Genomic DNA, 18,687 nt, shown 5'->3' on the forward strand with positions numbered 1-18,687 from the left:
GTGATTAAAGTAATATCAAAAAATACGAAAACGCTAGAAAAAAATAAAAATAATAAAATAGAAAGTAATTACTAAAAATATCAAGGTATCTCAAAAATTGTTAATCACTAAAATTTTAGTGATTAAGCAAGATTGATTTATATTTAAAAGTTCTCCAATAAATAATGTAATTTTTGAGAAGATTATTCTTATTAGAATATTATTGATCCTTAAATAAATAAATTGAGGATAATATTTTATAATTCTTTATCACTCATTAATTCTCTATTCAAGTTAACAAAATAATATTTAAAAATTTTGTTCCAATCCCTTTTATTTAAATAATTATTGAGAGAAAAATTCATGATTTAAATTTGCATAAATTAATTAATTATTTATTATACTAATTAAAATAACAAAAAAAATTAGTTTTAAAAAATTTTAAGGATATTAATAAATTAACTAATAACTTAAAATTGCAATATTGAATACCTTCTATCCAAAACTAACAGATGGATTAATAGCTGCGCAATAGTCCTTCAGAATTAAATCTTGATTCTATCAATATCAATGATGAAAAATATAAAATTAATCAAACTGATTTAATTGAAATGAAAGAAAAGTTTGATTAATTTTCGAAATTAGGAAACTATTACAGTAAAAATGATATCGTAAATTAATTTAAGCGATCACTCATTTGTCTGAGTAATGCATAATAGAATTAGTAGAGATTTCTTCAAGTTATTAATAGTTAAGAAAGTAAATTCTAAGCAAAATAAAAAGGACTCGAATAAGAGTATTAAAGGCAAATAAGTCAGCTTAAGGGTGTAATTTAAAATCAAAATGAACAAATCAAAAATTTATAAGAGAAATCTTAAACTGATAACAATAATTTATAATAGTAATTAGATGAAAAACAAGTTACTATTATAAATTAGTAGAATTAATATGAGATGAAGTTGTAAGAACAAAAAAATAGCTTTGACTAAATAATAAATGAGCATAAGAAATAAATAGATTCATTGACAAGCTAGAATAAAGATTTAAATCAATACAAATCCAAATATGAAGAGGTGCAGTCAGAATTAGAAAATTACAAATCAAATTAAAATAAATAAGAATAAGTTAAAAAGATATTTTAAGAATTTTCCGTTGACAGCAATCAGCCAGGAGATATTGATAAGTAAGTTTAATAGGTTCTTGAGTTATTAAATCCTCAAGTTGAAATATCAACAAACTTAGTAGAATTCACTAAAGCGCATTAAATTATATTGTAAAATCAGCCATCCGAAGAGGAGAAGATTAGCTTATAAGCTAAAAATGACGAGTTAGTGTAGATGTACAATGATAATTACAAAAAAGCTCAGCAATCTTTAAACTGTATAGGAGAATCAATGAAATGCCTTCTAGCTTTATAAAATATGTATCTACAAGATGGAATATAGACTTTCTTAACTGATCAGCCTATTTAAAATTTGGAGAAAGAGCAGAATTATTAAATATAATAATCATTTTTACAAGTTGGTTTGCATAATTAAGCTTCTTACTACTCTGCAATAATAAATAGTCATTCATATCTTTATTAGAATTTAGTAGAAACCAAAGCAAAGGAAAGTGTTAATGAATTCTTAGTGAAATTCAAAGAACAAATAGGATAAATGGTAAACTCTGATAATCCCAAACAAGATATTACCATAGTCAAAATATCTTTTGATCAATAGCCTTAGGTAGACTTTTAAGTTGTTTCTAAGTAGTTTAATCATCAGGAAATCAAAAAGAAAATATCCTTATAAGATATAGGAATGTCTTTCAGTGAAAAAAGTCTTTTAGAGGGCGCGAAACTATCTGTTGATATGTTTGACCCATAATTCAACATGGAATGGGGGAAAAATTTCTAAGGATAGAGTACAAAGAGAGGATAATTGACACTGTTTGACTAAGTAAATCCAGTTGACCACCTCTACTACTTCCCTGTTGGTTATAAAGGCTATGCATTAAATATTGACAGATACGGATATGACAAATCCTGGATTTCTTCTAACTCAGACTCTAAAACATGGATAGTCTTATACCATGGGACAAAAGAAAAAGCTGTTGAGAATATAACAAAAAATAACTTAATCGCTGGATAAAATAATGCATATGGAGGTACAACCTGTAGGATAACAAACACTAAAATAAAATAGGGTCCAAATGCTAATATATATTTAACTGATGATTTAGCTGTAGCTGAGGAATATGCCGTAGCTACATCTGCTCATGATGGAAAAAAATATCATGTAATATTTTAGTGTAGAGTAAATCCATAAGGAGTTAAAAGTCCAAAGCTAAAACCAAGCTATTACACAGTTGAAGATAATTTAAATATTAGACCTTATAGAATCCTTTTAAAAGAATGCAAATAATGAATGAATGAAAGAATCATATTATTTTAAATTTTTTGAAAAATAAATTCTCAAAAATTATCTTTTTGGGTTGATTTTTACAATTATTATTATAATTTTAAGCTCTATTAAGTATGTATTAAATCTCTCTGTATTATTTTATTTTTTTTAAACACATTAGAATCTTATATTTATTTTTAAATAATGTTATTTATGACTTAATGAAAAGTATACCAAATAAATTATACATTTCAAAACTTTTAAATATTTAAAAAATACATCAAAATTTATCTATCTATGTATTTATGTATGTTATTAGTATTATTATTCATATTAATGTTAATTCATCAAAATGAATGAAAAATTTTCAAATTAAAATTATTGATTGCGAAAGAAGAAAACTAATTTAAATTAATAAATAGGGCTTATTTAAATTATTATAAAACGATTTTTTACTGAATAAAGTTTTAGTATAAATGAATGGTATTATTATGATAATTTAAATTGAGTTATTAATTTATTTTTTTTAATATTTGATATATAATTCTTACTATAAATTGATGTTACTTGATTTCTCTTCTATAAAAATTTATAAATAAATAAATAAAATAGTAAAATTTAAAAAAAGGAACTTTAAATTATAGAAATGATGTAAAACTTAAGTTTTGGTTGTTCTAAAAAAGAAAATCAGCAAAACTTGAATAACAAAAATAAAAATATATTCTACTAAAATAACTCAAATTTTATAGTTTCCTCACATATAAGTTAGTCAGCTAAAATAACTGACAAAAAAAATTTATGGAAATCATTATTAAATGACATGGTTAAGTATTACGTTGATAAGAATACTAAAATCCAACTTTAAGAGGAAACTAAAACAGAAAAAGTAAATTCAGAGCAAAAAGAATTAAAAAATCTGGGAAATTCTAGTGCTTGCAGAAAAGCCTATTATGAGAGGTCTTTATCAGTTTAATCTATAAGAAAAAGAATTTCTTCACAAAAGACTTACGATATCCCAGTAAATATTAATGAATCTTAAGTTAAAGATAGATATAGTTCAAATCAAATATTAGAAGAAAATGACTCTTGTAAAGAAAATACAAAATGCTCTAATGAAAATTTATAACCAAAATTTCTTATAAAACATCAACCTAAATGTCCCTCTCAAAGCCTAGATAAGTAGAAAAAGGATTCAAATGATAGTAATAAACCATAAATTTGGCATTCTGAAAATAATGAAAGCAACTCAATGTAATATCCGAAAGTAGCTGCTCCCTTTTAAAAGAATACAAATTTAAATTTAAGATAAAGAAATTCTTTAAATACCATAAGAAAACTCACCTAATATAGCCAAACTAATTTAAAAGATGAAGATTTAAAAAATGAAAGATTTACTAAAAAGAGAAGCTTAATAAATAAATGCTTTATAGGAGAAAATAAAAATAAAAATTTGGAAGAAGAATAATAAACTGAGAATTTATAAGAAGAGTAGTCAACTAATAATAGTAATGAATAAGAAAATACACTTAATTTATCAAATTAAAAAAGTGATGAAATCGAGCTCCCCAATAGAATAGATCAATCATAAGTAGAATAAATGAAGATATAGCTAGAATTGTATAAGAAATTCACTCCATATTTTGAAAGAAGTAAAATTATATATCATTTTGAATAATCCCTTTCTTATATCTATTAGTTTAGTGAAAATGAGTAAAATTATATCGAAGCTTTACAGAAATAAAGGCTTAGAAATAATTTAAATATTGAAAAAATATGTCAAAATCACTAACAAGAAGTTATTTAATTTGAATAAAAAATTGAAAGCTAAAACAAGGAAATTAATAAATTGTTGGAATATCAAAATTTATACAATTAATCTTTGCTTAAAATTTAAAATTAATAAGAGAAAATAAGCAAATAAGAATCAACAATTTAAGCTTATTAACTTCAAATTTAAGAAAGTGAGAAATCATTCGAATAATAAAACTCTTTGAATAAGGAATTAATTTAATAAAATGAATAAAAATTTTAGGAATAACAAAATACTTTACTTACACAGATAAATGACTAAAATATTTAGATTGATCAATTGAATAAAGATTTGAGTTAATATTAATCTCTCTATCAAGAATCTTCAAACAATAACGAATAACTCAAATCAAATATATTAGAAAAAGAAAAAAAAATAAAAGAGCAAATAGAATAAAACGCCTAATTAGAAAGAGATTTAGAAAACATAAAATAGCAATTAACTTAAAACTAGTAAGAAACAGTTAAAAAATTATTTTAAGAATTGACTGTTGACTAAAATCAAGCACAGAACATTGATCAATAAGTCTAGTAAGTGCTTGTTTAATTAAACCCTAAGACAGAAATTAACACAAATATGGTTTAATTCACAAAAGCTCATTAAATTATAAACTAAAACCAGCCAAGTGAACAAGAAAAATTTAACTTAAAATAAAAGAATGATTAGATAGTGCAATAGTTTTATCAAAACTTGTAAAATATACAAAATCCCAAATAGGAATCTATGTAATGCCTTCTAGCATTACAAAATATGTACAAATAAGATGGAGTACAGACTTTCATAACTGATTAGCAGATTCAAAATTTAGAAAAAGACCAAAATTACTTAATTTAATAATCATATCTACAAATTGGTTTCCATAACCAAGCAGCTTACTTTTCTCTTTAAATTGATAAAAATTCTTCTCTTTATGAAAACTTAATGAGCATAAAGACAAAGCAACATTTAGATGAATTTTTATCTAAATTTAAAGAAATGATAGGCAAAATGATTAACTCTCAAACTCCATAACAAGATATTACTATTGTAAGTATATCTTTTGATTAATAACCTTAGATAGACTTTAAAATTGCTTCTTAATCATTAACTCGTTAAGAAATTAAAAAAAAACTGACTTTCTAGGACTTAGGACTCTCATTAAGTGAAAAAAGTTTATTAGAAAGCGCTAAGCTAACAGTTGACATGTTTAATCCCTAGTTTAATATGGAATGGGGTGATAATTATAAGGGAAGAAAAGAAGTAAGAGGTTAACTGTAAATTTATAATTAAAAAGAACCTGTAGATCATAACTATCACTTCCCTGTAGGTTACAAAGGATTTGCATTGAATATTGATAGATATGGTCAAGATAAATTATGGATTTCCTAAAATGCAGATTCAAAAACTTGGATCGTTCTTTTTCATGGCACTAAAGAAAAAGCAATTGAGGGGATAATGAAAGATAATCTAGCTCCTGGAATGAATAACGCATATGGAGGATACATATGTAGAATTACAAATACTAAAATAAAGGAGGGAAAAAATGCAAATGTCTACCTAACTGATGACTTAACTGTGGCAGAAAAATATGCAACAGCTACATCAACTCACAATGGTAAATAATTTCATATTATATTTCAATGTAGAGTTAATCCAAAAGGTGTTAAAAGTCCTGTTCATTAAACTAACTATTACACAGTTGAGGATAACTTTAACATCAGGCCTTATAGGATTCTTTTGAAAGAATACCAACAAAAATCTGCATGAACTATTTCTTAGATAAAAAAAATGTTGTGAAATTATATATTAATTAATATTTTGTTACTTATTACTAATACTTATATTTGTTTGGCACTTTTGATAAAAACCTTTTTATTGTTAAATAAAATATTTCTTAATTTTAGAATAACAACAAATTTAATTTAAGATTTAAAGATAGAGTTGTTTAAAATTATTATTAAAATTTAAAAAAAAAAACTTAAATTACTAATTTGTATTTAATTATTTATATTAAAAATAAAAAAATTCAATAAATATATAATTAATTTTAAATGAAGTATATTTAAAAAGAGTGGTATTAAAATAACTACGCTTTTAATAAGAGCTTTAGTTTTATTCGTTGATCAAAATAATTTTTGAATAACAAGCTTTGAATAGTTATTTAACTAAAAAAATAGAATAAAACGATTAAATAAGCTTGAAAATAAATAATTTTAGTTTAATATTTTCTCTAAATAATTTAATTTGTATTTTGATTTATCTTATTTGGAAAGAAAAAATGCTTGTAAACTGTATAACAAAATTAAAAAAAGTTAACTTCAATTATAAATTTAGTTAGATGTTTGACAATAAAAAAATATATTATTATTATATGAATAATATTTGAGCTTATGAAATGTTATTGCTTCATTCCTTAATCTCCAAATCATAATCACTGAGAGAAAGGTTTGGATCTATTGCTCTTGAACCATCTTTTTGCTTTTTAAGAATCTTAAACTTATCATTAAGTGCCTACTTCTTCAGATAGACAAACAAAAATCCTAAAAATATAACCAAAGCACCACCAAGTGAGCAACCAAGTATAATGTAAAGGATATAGTTATTTGAACTTGAAGTAGTAACTATCGGTTCTACTAAAATAGTTTTTTCTATAAGAGTTGCTGAGTTTGTGCAAACACAAGTAATTTTGAGATTTGTTGTATCAGATTATTAAGAACCGCATAATACCAAATAATCTCCTTAGCGCATTACACACTTTGTACTTTACTTTACTTCACTGACAGTAAAAATGAAAGTAAAATTAACATCTTATCTTTTGTATGTGCTGCCTGATTTTTAATATACAAAATACTCAATAAAAGGGTAATTTGTATATGATGTAAAAGTCGAATTTCCTATGAAATAAGGATCTGAATTGTAGAAGAATCTAGCAGCCTTAACTGCACCTCCTTTAGTTAAGCTACTGCTTTAACTGTAAATAGGAGGTTTTGTTGAGCCATACTATAATTAGTAAACATCAAGTGTTGTTACTAAATCTGATAATGCTGAAACAGCTGCTGCAGATAGTCGATTATTTTACAAAGTTTCAAGGGTATAAGTATTTTAATAGTCTAAAACTGCAATAATAGCATATTGAATCATATCATGTGGATAATAAATTTAACTAGCACTTGTAGCTAAATTATTTGTTACCATATAATCTGTATAGGTGACAACTTTTCTAATTATGTCTATAAAATTCAAGTAATCAGATGCTGTAGGTGTAGTTTTGCTATTTACATAATTTGGAAGTAAACTAGCATAAAATTAAAACAAATCAGTACTCATATTAGAATTTCCAGTTGTGCCTACTTAGAGCAGCAACTAAGTCAGTTTTTATTGACTCTAAGCTGAAGTATTGGTGCTTTTAAAGTATGAAAACAAATTTGTAGCTAATTAATTAAATTAGGAACTGTCAAGACCAGAACAATCATAAAGAGTCATATTAGCACCTTACAAAGCACAGTTGCATTGTTAAGTATTTGCTATACAAGTAACACCAGTAGGACAATTGCTGCATGCATTTTAGTAATATTAATTGACTAACTCATCTGAGTATTATTTGTAGTAAAAATCTTAAGGAGTTAAAATACTGCTCATTTAGTTAATATACTTTGTAAACTAATCTAAGTAAGAGAATTATTGAGTTACTGTAAAAATTAATATTTAATCTTCAGGAGGTATTACTTAACCATTTAGAATAAGCAATGGAGCAAGTACAGGGTTTCCAGTTTTAAGTTTAACTGAGTAACCTGTGTTTTGTGCAAGTCCCTTTTGATATAAAACGCCTACAGATATTTGCTAGTTTAAGAAATTGCTCAGTTCAGTATTATAAGCAGTGATCGAATCATATAAATAAACTGCATAAATAATAGGAGCGTTTGTTGGATTGTTTGCATTAGGATATGATAAAGTGAAAGTAAAATCTGTCAAAAATGCTATTCCTGAAAGAGTATTTGAAGTAAAAGTAAATTTAGCACGGCAAACTTTGTTCGTTGAGTCCCAAGAATAGCCTTATGCACAAGTTCCGCATGTAGTTATCGAGCTACATAAGGAACAATTTGCTATCAAACTTGAGCAAAGTGTACAAACTCCAGATGCATTAGGTATACGATCACCATCACAGCTGCATTAAGTAGTTGTCTTAACTCTATAGTTATTAGAGCATCCTAGACAAGTAGCAGTACCACCTACTTATTAACACCAGTTACAGTTTGGGTCAATTGTAGTACAAAGAATGCATTAAGAACCATTCCAATATTCTAAAGCTGTGCACTATCTACATTTATATTAAGTAGCAATCGTTGTATCCCAAAAGAATTAGTTAAGCTTACAGTTATTAGAGCAGTCAGCTGCAAGAATCAATTAATTGCAGTTTAGACATGTATAGAAAGGATCAACAGCTGTTGTTTACTTATATTAAGTTTAAGAGCATGCCTAACAAAGATTTTGAATGGAATTCCAAACCATAATGCTATTTTATGAAAATAATAATTTAAAACCATATCTATGTAATTATTTTCAGATCAAAATTTAATCAAAAAAAATTTTTAATTCTCTAAAAAGAAGAAATTGATTAATAAAAAATATTTTATGTTTTTATCAAATTGAAATAAAATTTTAGGGGGTTACTTAATTAATCAAAAAATTTGCAGTTTTACATAGCCTTAAAATAAATTAAAAATTTTTTACAAAAAATCTAAAAATAATTTAGTTATTTAGCTTCCATTAATTAATTACCAATTGTGTGAAAAAAAATTTGTATTCAAAAATGTTAATTTGATTATTAAGAAGATTAAATGATAAAAATATACTTACCATTTATTTACACATGTGTTCTAGTCTTAGTTACATTTGATCTAAGTGCATTTATTAGAAGCCAACCAAAATCCATTGCATTAGTATTATCCTGTAGCCTGACATATAGCTTAACTTTAATTGCATAGGATGCAGTTTGTATTTGCTGGTAAAGTTGGATTCCATATATAGCCACATTATTATTAACAAACTTACTAAGAGGATTAGCAATTAATACAAGAGTTATTTTATTGACTATAGATAAAAAAGCAAGATTTTTCACAAATAGCTTAACTCAAGTTACAAAATTAGCACAAATTAGTACTAGAATTCCAAGATCCATTACATGTAGATGGATTTTAGCATGTAATTTAGTCTTTGTTACAATTAATGCAAGTATTAGCTTGACTATTCCAATACCAATTACAAATATTTACACAAGTATTCTAATTAGCATTGCATAAAGCACATTTTTAACTGCTTTAAGGAACCCAATTCATCAAACAATTATTTTCACAAACTGATTAGCTATAATTACAAGTAAGGCAAACGCTATTAGTAGCATCCCAAGAACGCTAGCTAAAAGTATAAATAAATATTTAATATTGAAAACATTATATAAATAAAATAAATGAATACCAAGCATTCTAACAAACATTTAAGCTAAGATTGCAAGTTACACATCTACCATTTTGCAAAGATATTCCATATAAAGTTGATAATGAATCCTTGAATTTTAAAATGCAAAAAGTTAAACAATAAAAATTTAAATTTAAAGAAAATTTTTAATATTTAACTTACAGTCACCCACACAAAGTTACCTCCGTTTGCACTGGTAGGGCAATATTACTGTCCTAAATTAATATTCTAGCAAACATTTTATTAACTATTCCAAATATTATCTAGTTTTTATTACAAATGATCGTTTTGTTATATTTGAAAATGAAGAATAAAAATTAATCATTACATTGGCTACACAATGTACAAGCAGCTGAGCTACTGTTGCATAAACTGCAGGAATTTGTTGCTGGGTTCCAATAACCTCTGTTATTAAGTTAACAATAATCTTGAGTGGTTAAAACCTCACAGTATTAAAGATTAGGTAACCAAAGACTCTTACAAGCAGTTTCACAAGTAAATTAATTTAGATTACAGTAATAGCATTATGAAGAAGTAGAAGAATACAAAAATTGTAAAGTGGGAATAAAAGAACAATTAGAGCAATTAGTGGAGCTTGAGTTGCAAAATGTACCAATATTATTACATACTGTATTTACACTATCCCACTTCCCTTAACACATAGAACAGTTATACATATCAGAATTGCATTAAATACATACATATTTGTTTTGAGCTCCAGCAGTTATTTTAATCCAGTTCATTTTGCTTTAATAAATTTTATTTAAAATTTTTTTAGTTTTTAATATTTGGTAAATATTTTTAGAATTTAAATCTGAGCTTGAATTAATTTTTAAAATTAATTGTTTACCAAACATTAGTGCATGTATTTTAGTCAGCCTAACAATCTGTACATTTATTATTCGTCCATGTTCTTAATCCATTCGGAGTGTAGGCTTAGTTACATTAATTCACACAAAGATCCTAGCTTGCATGACATTAGATGCAGCTTCCATTCACCATAACAGAATCGTTTGATATTGTGCAAATACTATTTTGATTGACATCATCGAAGTAGCAGGCATTTTAATAGTAATTCCAATGCAAAAAGCAAATCGACTCACAAGTGTATTAATCAGTATTACATGATTAAGTTGAGCAACTAAAAGTGATTATAGAAAATAAATTACTTTATTAAATTTTTGATTAATAAAATATATAAAATACGCATTATTTGTCCAAACTCTGAAACACTCTTTGTTACAAATATACTAACTTGCTTAGCAATCAACACATAATACTCCATTCCAGTAAGGTTCTAAAAATGAACTTAATCCTTGAGTTGATAACTAGCCCTACCTTCATTTTACGTTATGAAACTAACTTTTAATTATGTTTAAGAAGCAAATAATTTACATTAGCTAATTACAGGTGAATTAATCATTCAATAAGACACAAGTTTATGAAATAGTATTATAAATTCCACCACTTTTTTCCAATTAAAAAAGTAATCAATTTATTTATTAAAATAAATAAAAATAATTCTTACCATTATGTGCAAATTGTAGAGTTTGTATCACATTTTAAACATTAGGAATCAATCCAAAATCCACCACATTTTTTACAATTAGTTGAATTTTCGTTGCATACTAAGCACTTAGGAGAATTAGAAGCATTCCAAATTCCGGAGCAAGTTGCTGCTTAACACACTGCTTAACTTTATTAGCAATTTATACACTATCCTAAAACCCATTAATTTCCACTTTAATTAAAAAATAACTTTTTAATTAATAAATTATACAAAATTGAGAATTTTTTATGCAAAAATTTCTATTAATTACAATTAATTTTTGTGTTTTAAATATTTAAAATGAGATAAAAATATTTAAAATTTTAATAAAGAATATAATAGCTAATAAAATATCTATATATCTCAAATAATATTTAACTTTTGTATTAAATTTTATTTCTTTTAAGCTTTTAGTAATAAATAATACGAAAATTATATATGCTCTTTAGTTAAATTTTCTGAATAAGGTTGTAATTAATGTTGTTTGTTTATCATAAATAATAAAAAATAATGAATTACCATATGTTACATTCAGCTTAAGTTTTACTACAGACATTGCATAATTTATTAGTATTATCCCAACTACCTGAACAACTATTACACTAAGCTAGACTTAGATTACATTATTAGCTACATACTGAATTCACAGGATCCCAAATTCCATTACATTTTAATTTATTTGTGCAATAATCTTGTGATGAGTTGCAATTAATACAAATATTTTAAACACTAGGATCATAATAAGAGTTAGAAGGAACCCAAAAATAGTTGCTTTTTTAATTTAAATAAAATTATTTTTTAAGCTTAAACTTTATTAAACAAGCTAAATTAATTATTACCATTATGTACATGTAGGCTAATCTTTGTAGCAATTTAAGCATAAATTAGAACTAGGAGTTTAAGGATCCCAAGTTCTTAATAAAGGACAAGAAGAGCATGTACCAGCGTCTAAATTACATATTAGGCAAGTGTTAGTACTTGAATTCCAAACTCCATTACAAATTGCTGTATTTTAACAAGTAGCTTAATCTTAACTACAATTAAGGCATTTTGGAACTCCAGGAATCCAGTTTAATCCACTATTTATATATATAATAAATTAGTTAGTGATATTTATTGGATGATTTATTGTTATAATATTACCATTTTGTGCATTCAGTTAGACTATTTTAGCATTTATTGCATCTTGCAGGCGCAGGAGATGTTTACCAAGTACCATTACAGTTACCTGCCCCTGTAGTTTAGCATATAGTTTAACTTTAATTACAAATTATACAAACAGCGTTTACTGTATCCCATTGCCCGTTACAATATGTAATACTTGTGCAAGTATTATATCCTGAATTACAATCAACACATTATCCAAAAAGAAAGTTCTTATTACTAATAAATAAATGTTATTGATAAATTAATTCTTTAAATGATAATTATTTAATTAAATAACCATCAATTAATTATTAAAGAAAAAATAACAATATTTTTAAAGTTAATTTATATTTTAGATTTAAATTAATGCTTTAAAATCTCTAATTTTTAAAATATTAGTAAAATAAATTAAAAATTGTTTTATTTTCTTATATTTAATTTAATTATTCTTTAAATTCATATAAATTTTTATAAAGTGTAAAATAAAATATGTGTAAACTAAATTTTAAAAAAATGTTTATATAAAAGAGAGTTATTTTTCAAATCTAATTTTAAAATTCAAAAGAAAATAAAGATTTTACCATAATCCACATTGCCTTGAATCATTGTTACAGTTAGTGCAAGTACCTGTAACAGAATTCCATGTACCATTACAAATAGATCCTTAACAATTCGCTTAATTCAATGAACAAACAGTACAGAAACTTGTACTAGAATTCCAATAGCCATTACATTTGGCTCCAGTTTCACATGTAGTCTAATCCTGTTAACAGTTTATGCAAGTTGGAGGAGCTACTGAAGTATCCCAAAACCTATTACATGCATTGCAATATGATTAGTTAGGCCAACATACTTAGCAAGAACTTGAAGCTGCAATCCATGCACCTTTGCATTTATTAGTATCTAAACAAGTAACTTAGCTACCATCACAATCCCAGCAAAATCCATTTATCCAATAACGATTACTTAAAATAAAATATTTTATGAATATTTGAATGAAAAACTTCATTTTAATTGAATCTTTCAATATTTAAGTGAAAAAAAAGAATGTTAAAATACTAATTTTAAAATAAATTCTAATAGCAAGTCATAAAAAATACTATTTATTTATAATTTTTTGATAATTTGCAATCCTCCTTCAAATTAAATATAATACCAAACATCATTGCATGTTGATTAGTCTTGCATACAGTCATAGCATTGATTTGCTAAATTATTCCAAGAGCCATAGCATGCATTACAATCTGCTAGATTTTAGGCATTTGTGCATTTATTTACACAACTACCATTGATCCATCTTCTCAAACTAATATTTCAATATTTTAAATAAAATGGAATTAAAAACTAAATCAGCAAGATTAAAATTTATGGCTGGCTAAACTAATTTTTTAATATTTTTTGTATTTTTAATGCCTAATTTTTATGAATAAAATTCAATTTTGCTATTTACCAATTATTTTAGCAGGTATTCTAATCTACTGTGCAGTCATAGCAAACTAAGTTTGTATTATCCCAAACTCCATTACATCCTCCTGCATTTTAGCATAATGCTTAGGTGTTCGCAGTAGCACATGCTGCATTTGCACCATATATTTCTTTTATAAGTATTTTAAAAAAGAAACAAGTAATAAGATTTAATCTCCAAATTTCTACTCTCATTTATTTTATGAATAGATAATTTCAATAATAATATTTATTATTTTGATTATTTTAAATAAATAGATTTCACGTTTCTAATTTAATTTCTGATTGATTTCCATTCAATTTCGTTATTAATAATCTTTTAATATTCATATTAGAAAAATCCAAGATACAAACAAACAAGCATTTAGAAGCAGATATCAAAGCCAATTTTTTCCAAAGCATGGTCAATAAAAAAGACTATGTAATCATAAGATAAAAAAAATCTTATTTAATAAATCTTTTTAAAAAGCAGATGTTACTTTTCGCCATTGATTATATAAACTATTAAGTATATTAAGTTCATTTATTTATTTATTTTTAACAAGCAAATAATAAAATTAGTGTTGATGAAGATATTATATATTTACTTACATAAATAAATATAGGTTTTTAACACATATCAAATTTGAATCTATAAGTGTAGTTATTTTATTATATCATTATCAATTCTATAGAAAAGATATAAACGAGTAAGATTTTAATTTAATAAACCTTTTTACAAAAATAATATGATTAAAGAATTTTTAAAATTGTTGATTTTGTTAAAAATGACTTTTTTTTTTTCATAAATTTTACTAAAAAACAACATTCTAATGTGGATTTCAATAAATATTTTGCATTTGATTATTAAATATAAATTGGCTATCTAAAAAAAATAGATCAATCAAGAAAAGTAAAAAATCACCTGAAATTTTTAGGTTGTTTAAAGATAATATAAAAGGCTTAAATTTATAATCAAGATCTATGTTTATATAACAAAAGTTCTAAACTTTATAGAAAGGATTTAGTAACAAAAATAATAAAAACTTAAAGCAGCACAATAATTATTAAAGAGATAAAAAATTAAAATTATTGAACTATTTAAGGCTTAATTGAGAAGTAAAGCTAACTTTAATCTAAAATGTTTAAATTATTATATTTGAAATACTTATATATAAATTAATATTAATTTTAATTTGATTGATAATAAATTTAAGTGTGTATTTAAATTATATATATATTTATAGATAAAGTAAGTAATTGATATGTTGTATGATATTTATTATAATTGTTAATTATTTTAAAATGATTATATATTTTAGGTAGATGGGTATGTAGGTAGGTAAATTAAAAATAACTATTTTATTTATATGATCTATTTATTTCTATATATTGGATGTAATAATTAAGTTAAGATTATTGATAGACTCTCCTTAATTTCTAAACCAACCGAGCAATTAATTCAATCCAAAAAACTTACAATAACTCACTTATAACTAACTTTGTGAGAAAAGTAGTAGTTTTCATGGATGAGTAATTAATTACTACAGCATGATTTATAATAAGAAGGATATATTTGAAATATGTAGTTAGTTTTATCATTTTAAAATGCGTATTTTATATAAGAATGGTAGGTAGTATCTATTATATAAATTGAAATAGTATTATTTATTCTAATAATGGATAGATGTATGTATGTATGTATATCTAACTAAAATCATTTAGAACTATCAAAAGTAATGCTAGTAAGCAGATCTTGTTTTACGAGGTCTAAGAGAGGAGGAACTTCTGTCTTCCGATTTAAAGAGATTTATAAGTTGATAATAAACTCCTTACTTACTTTATTCCACATTCTTTTTAATCCATTTTATTGCAGGGCCTCTTAAAAATTCAATAAAGTTATCACTAAAATCACACTCAACTGGATTTAATAATTAGCTTATATATTCATCATTTTTACGAGCGTTATTCATAAATGTTTTAAATTCTGAAATAAGATCTTCATCGCGCTTTAAATTTTTTATATTATATTTTTCAAATTAGTTCATTATATTTTGAGTAGCTTCCTAGAATGTATCAACGTTATCAATTTCTTTTTACTATTATTAAGTTTCTTGAGCCTATTCTTTGTATTATGTTTCACATGATTTATATATTTTTTGAGTTTATTTTCTTGTTTTAGTTGGTAAAACATTTTCCAATTTTATATTTGAAGGACATTTAAAGCTATCTTCTTTATTCTTTGTAATCTTTTTCAATATAGGCTCACTGTTAATTTCTATTTTATTAAAAAAATAATTAAATATAAATACTCTATTTAGCAATAAAAATAAAATATTTTTATTTAGAATGGCTAAAGTTTAAATTATTATATTTTATTTCTCTCAAATTTTTTAAGAAGACAACCCTCTTATAACTTATATAACATACTTTTATTAAATTGAAATTAAAAAATAAAAAGTTAGGGAGTTCTTTGAAAATACTTTAACCTGAATTATGGAATTAAAAATTAGTAAATAAAATATTATAATCTGATTCATTTCTATTTAGAATAAATTGGAACATCTTGCTTAAGTTCAATGAAAAGGATTATATATAGAGGAAAATTAATGAATTAAAAAAGTTATAATATTATAGGTAATAGATAAATTAATTAAAAAAAGCCTTATAATTTATTATTTTCTTTTGATAAAAATTTAAGAAATAGAATGGTATGATTGATTAATGAGTAAATTAGAAAATAAATTACCTTTGTTTTTCCTGCCAAGATTTTTGAATTTTTTTTGCTTAAGAACTCTTAATTTTCTTCTTAATTATTTTTTGGGAGTCTCTTTTTCAGCATCGTTAGTGTGCTAGCTTTCGTGTTCTTGAGATTCACTGTTATTCTTCTCTGGGGAATATTGGCTTTGAGAGCAAGATTAAATTTTCAAATTATGTTCAGAATCATGAGAAAATATATTGTCAAACATTTCAATATCGATTTTATTTTCATTAGCATTTACTGTCTCCTTTTCTTCATTTGCTTCAAATTAATTTAAATTTTATTTGGAAGAGTGATTTTAATCAATTTCTGTCATTTGCATTTCTTTTTCATCTTTTTATATGCTTTCTACTGATTATTCTACAGATGCATGTGTTTCATCCATTTTAGAGTTTGATACCTCTTTCACATTGACCAAATTAAGCAAATTGGTTTCTGAATTTTGGTTTTTCTTGTGAGAGATTTTGTTTAAGTTGAGTTAATCTTAAGAGTTATCACTTTATTATTGATTGGTATTTTCTATGTTAATACTATCCTTAAAAAAATTATATTTAATAGAGTTGTCTATAAGAACTTTAGTATCGCTTTTAGATCTGCTTTCATCCAAATTGAAATTGATGCTATCAATTTTTTAAATTTTTATATATTAGAAATTCAGATTGTCGCTCTGTTAACTGTTTTTGTCTTCAGTAAACAAGCCATCTTTACTCATTTTTTTGATTGGCTTAGAAATAAGAGGAGGATTTCTGCCTTTGAGTTTTTCTCTTTCCGCTTCAAGAGGGGAATCTGAGAGCGAAGGAGAAAACTGCTATATCTGATGGGTTTTTGATTCATTGTTAGTTAAACGGAATCCTCTCTTTGGATTCTTATTAGAAAAAGATTTAGCGCTGTTGCTTTCTTTAGAAAGCTATAAATTCTAATTTTCACTGTAATTGTTAAAAGTAGCTTTGCTTGGTTTAGCTAATTCATCGCAATCATTTTACATAGAAACTTAGCAAGTTTTTTAAATAAGACTATAAGTCTGACTTAATACAATATTTTCTTTCAATAATGTTTATACATTTTCTTTATTAAAGGTTTTCTCTGAGTTTAAGGATTAAAGCTGATTTTCTTAGCCAAGAATGCTAGTTATGTTGTTGTTGCTGCTGTTTTCAGTCTAGATTTAGTTTAGGAAGGCTTTTGAAATATTTAAATTTTATAAATTTTCTTTTTAAATAAGAGAGATCTAGTCAAGTACATTATTACCATTATTAATTATATTTAAATTTAAGTTAGTTAAATTATCAAAAGGCTTAGCTACATTTTAAGTAGATTCCGTACGGTTAGTGACTGGCATGTATTAGATCTAGGCAGTGTTTGACTATGAAATAATTGGCTAAACGTACATAGGATAATTGAATGTAGACTATACATTATACATCATGTTGGGTATTTATGTTTATGATTATTAAGTAGGAAGTAAATGTTGATTTTAATTGATCTAAGCGTTGAAACAAGAATTGATCTAGGGTTGTTAATTTAATTAGTACATCATCTAATATTACTACTGAGGAATCATCATTTATCTCTATTATTACAGCTGTTGTTAAAGATAAAGAGCCAAATATTATTATTACTATTAAGTTGATTATTACATCTATGGCTAAGACATAATGGCAGGCTGTTGAGCAGTTTGGAGTTATTGTAGATTATTGTATCCTTATAGCAAATATTAAAACCCATTATGAGGAGTCATAGTATTATTTTAAGCAGCAGTTTAATATAATTACATTCCCTAAGCCTGCATTAGTTGCATGCAAATAGTATTACTTTTTGTTTTTATAGTTTGTTTTTAATTTTTCTTTTGTATTGTTTATGTTATTTCAATCAAATAGTTATCTATCTATCTCTCACTAACTAAACTTTGCTTTGGAGATTTGTTAGTATATTGATTGATTTTTTTGAATTATACAGAAAAACTAAACAAAAAAGCAAGCTATCAATCAAATAAACAAGGAGCAATACTTATTTTTTACAAGCAATATTTAATTAATTTCTAACAGACTGTTTGTTTCTTCTAACTAAATTGGTATAATAATTAATTTTTCTCAATATAATTTAAGACAAAAATTAATTATCTTTTTTAATTTTTCCTCTTGCTTTTTAAAGGTGCTAACTTGTT

The 18,687-nt window shown here is 24.6% G+C and overlaps 4 protein-coding genes across 4 annotated transcripts; 2 read left to right on the forward strand and 2 right to left on the reverse strand. All coding sequences in view use genetic code 6, as the record gives it.

Annotated features, from left to right (window-relative positions):
• Positions 1 to 491: 491 nt before the first annotated feature.
• Positions 492 to 2,387, forward strand: TTHERM_00394650 (hypothetical protein; the record flags this gene model as incomplete). Its single annotated transcript, XM_001011937.1, has 1 exon — positions 492 to 2,387. One exon carries the CDS (start codon positions 492 to 494, stop codon positions 2,385 to 2,387), a length of 1,896 nt encoding a protein of 631 aa, XP_001011937.1.
• A 583-nt stretch (positions 2,388 to 2,970) lies between these two features.
• TTHERM_00394640 (hypothetical protein) lies at positions 2,971 to 5,919 on the forward strand (the record flags this gene model as incomplete). The annotated part of the gene is made up of 1 exon (XM_001011936.2): positions 2,971 to 5,919. Exon 1 carries the CDS (start codon positions 3,010 to 3,012, stop codon positions 5,917 to 5,919), a length of 2,910 nt encoding a protein of 969 aa, XP_001011936.1. The 5' UTR covers positions 2,971 to 3,009.
• A 639-nt stretch (positions 5,920 to 6,558) lies between these two features.
• Positions 6,559 to 13,981, reverse strand: TTHERM_00394630 (Serine/Threonine kinase, putative; the record flags this gene model as incomplete). The annotated part of the gene is made up of 15 exons (XM_001011935.2): positions 6,559 to 8,665; positions 9,010 to 9,567; positions 9,628 to 9,716; positions 9,790 to 9,890; positions 9,956 to 10,374; positions 10,478 to 10,768; positions 10,834 to 10,965; positions 11,023 to 11,094; positions 11,156 to 11,368; positions 11,696 to 11,947; positions 12,016 to 12,255; positions 12,320 to 12,559; positions 12,904 to 13,287; positions 13,479 to 13,628; positions 13,773 to 13,981. 15 exons carry the CDS (start codon positions 13,979 to 13,981, stop codon positions 6,559 to 6,561), a joined length of 5,457 nt encoding a protein of 1,818 aa, XP_001011935.2.
• Positions 13,982 to 15,495: 1,514 nt separating this feature from the next.
• Positions 15,496 to 18,321, reverse strand: TTHERM_00394620 (hypothetical protein; the record flags this gene model as incomplete). The annotated part of the gene is made up of 2 exons (XM_001011934.3): positions 15,496 to 16,043; positions 16,515 to 18,321. The coding sequence occupies 2 exons, from the start codon at positions 18,319 to 18,321 to the stop codon at positions 15,496 to 15,498; spliced, it is 2,355 nt and encodes a 784-aa protein (XP_001011934.2).
• Between the last annotated feature and the right edge of the window lie 366 nt (positions 18,322 to 18,687).

This window comes from Tetrahymena thermophila (genome assembly GCF_000189635.1).
Source record: "Tetrahymena thermophila SB210 genomic scaffold scf_8254719, whole genome shotgun sequence".
Classification (NCBI taxonomy): Eukaryota; Ciliophora; class Oligohymenophorea; order Hymenostomatida; family Tetrahymenidae; genus Tetrahymena; species Tetrahymena thermophila.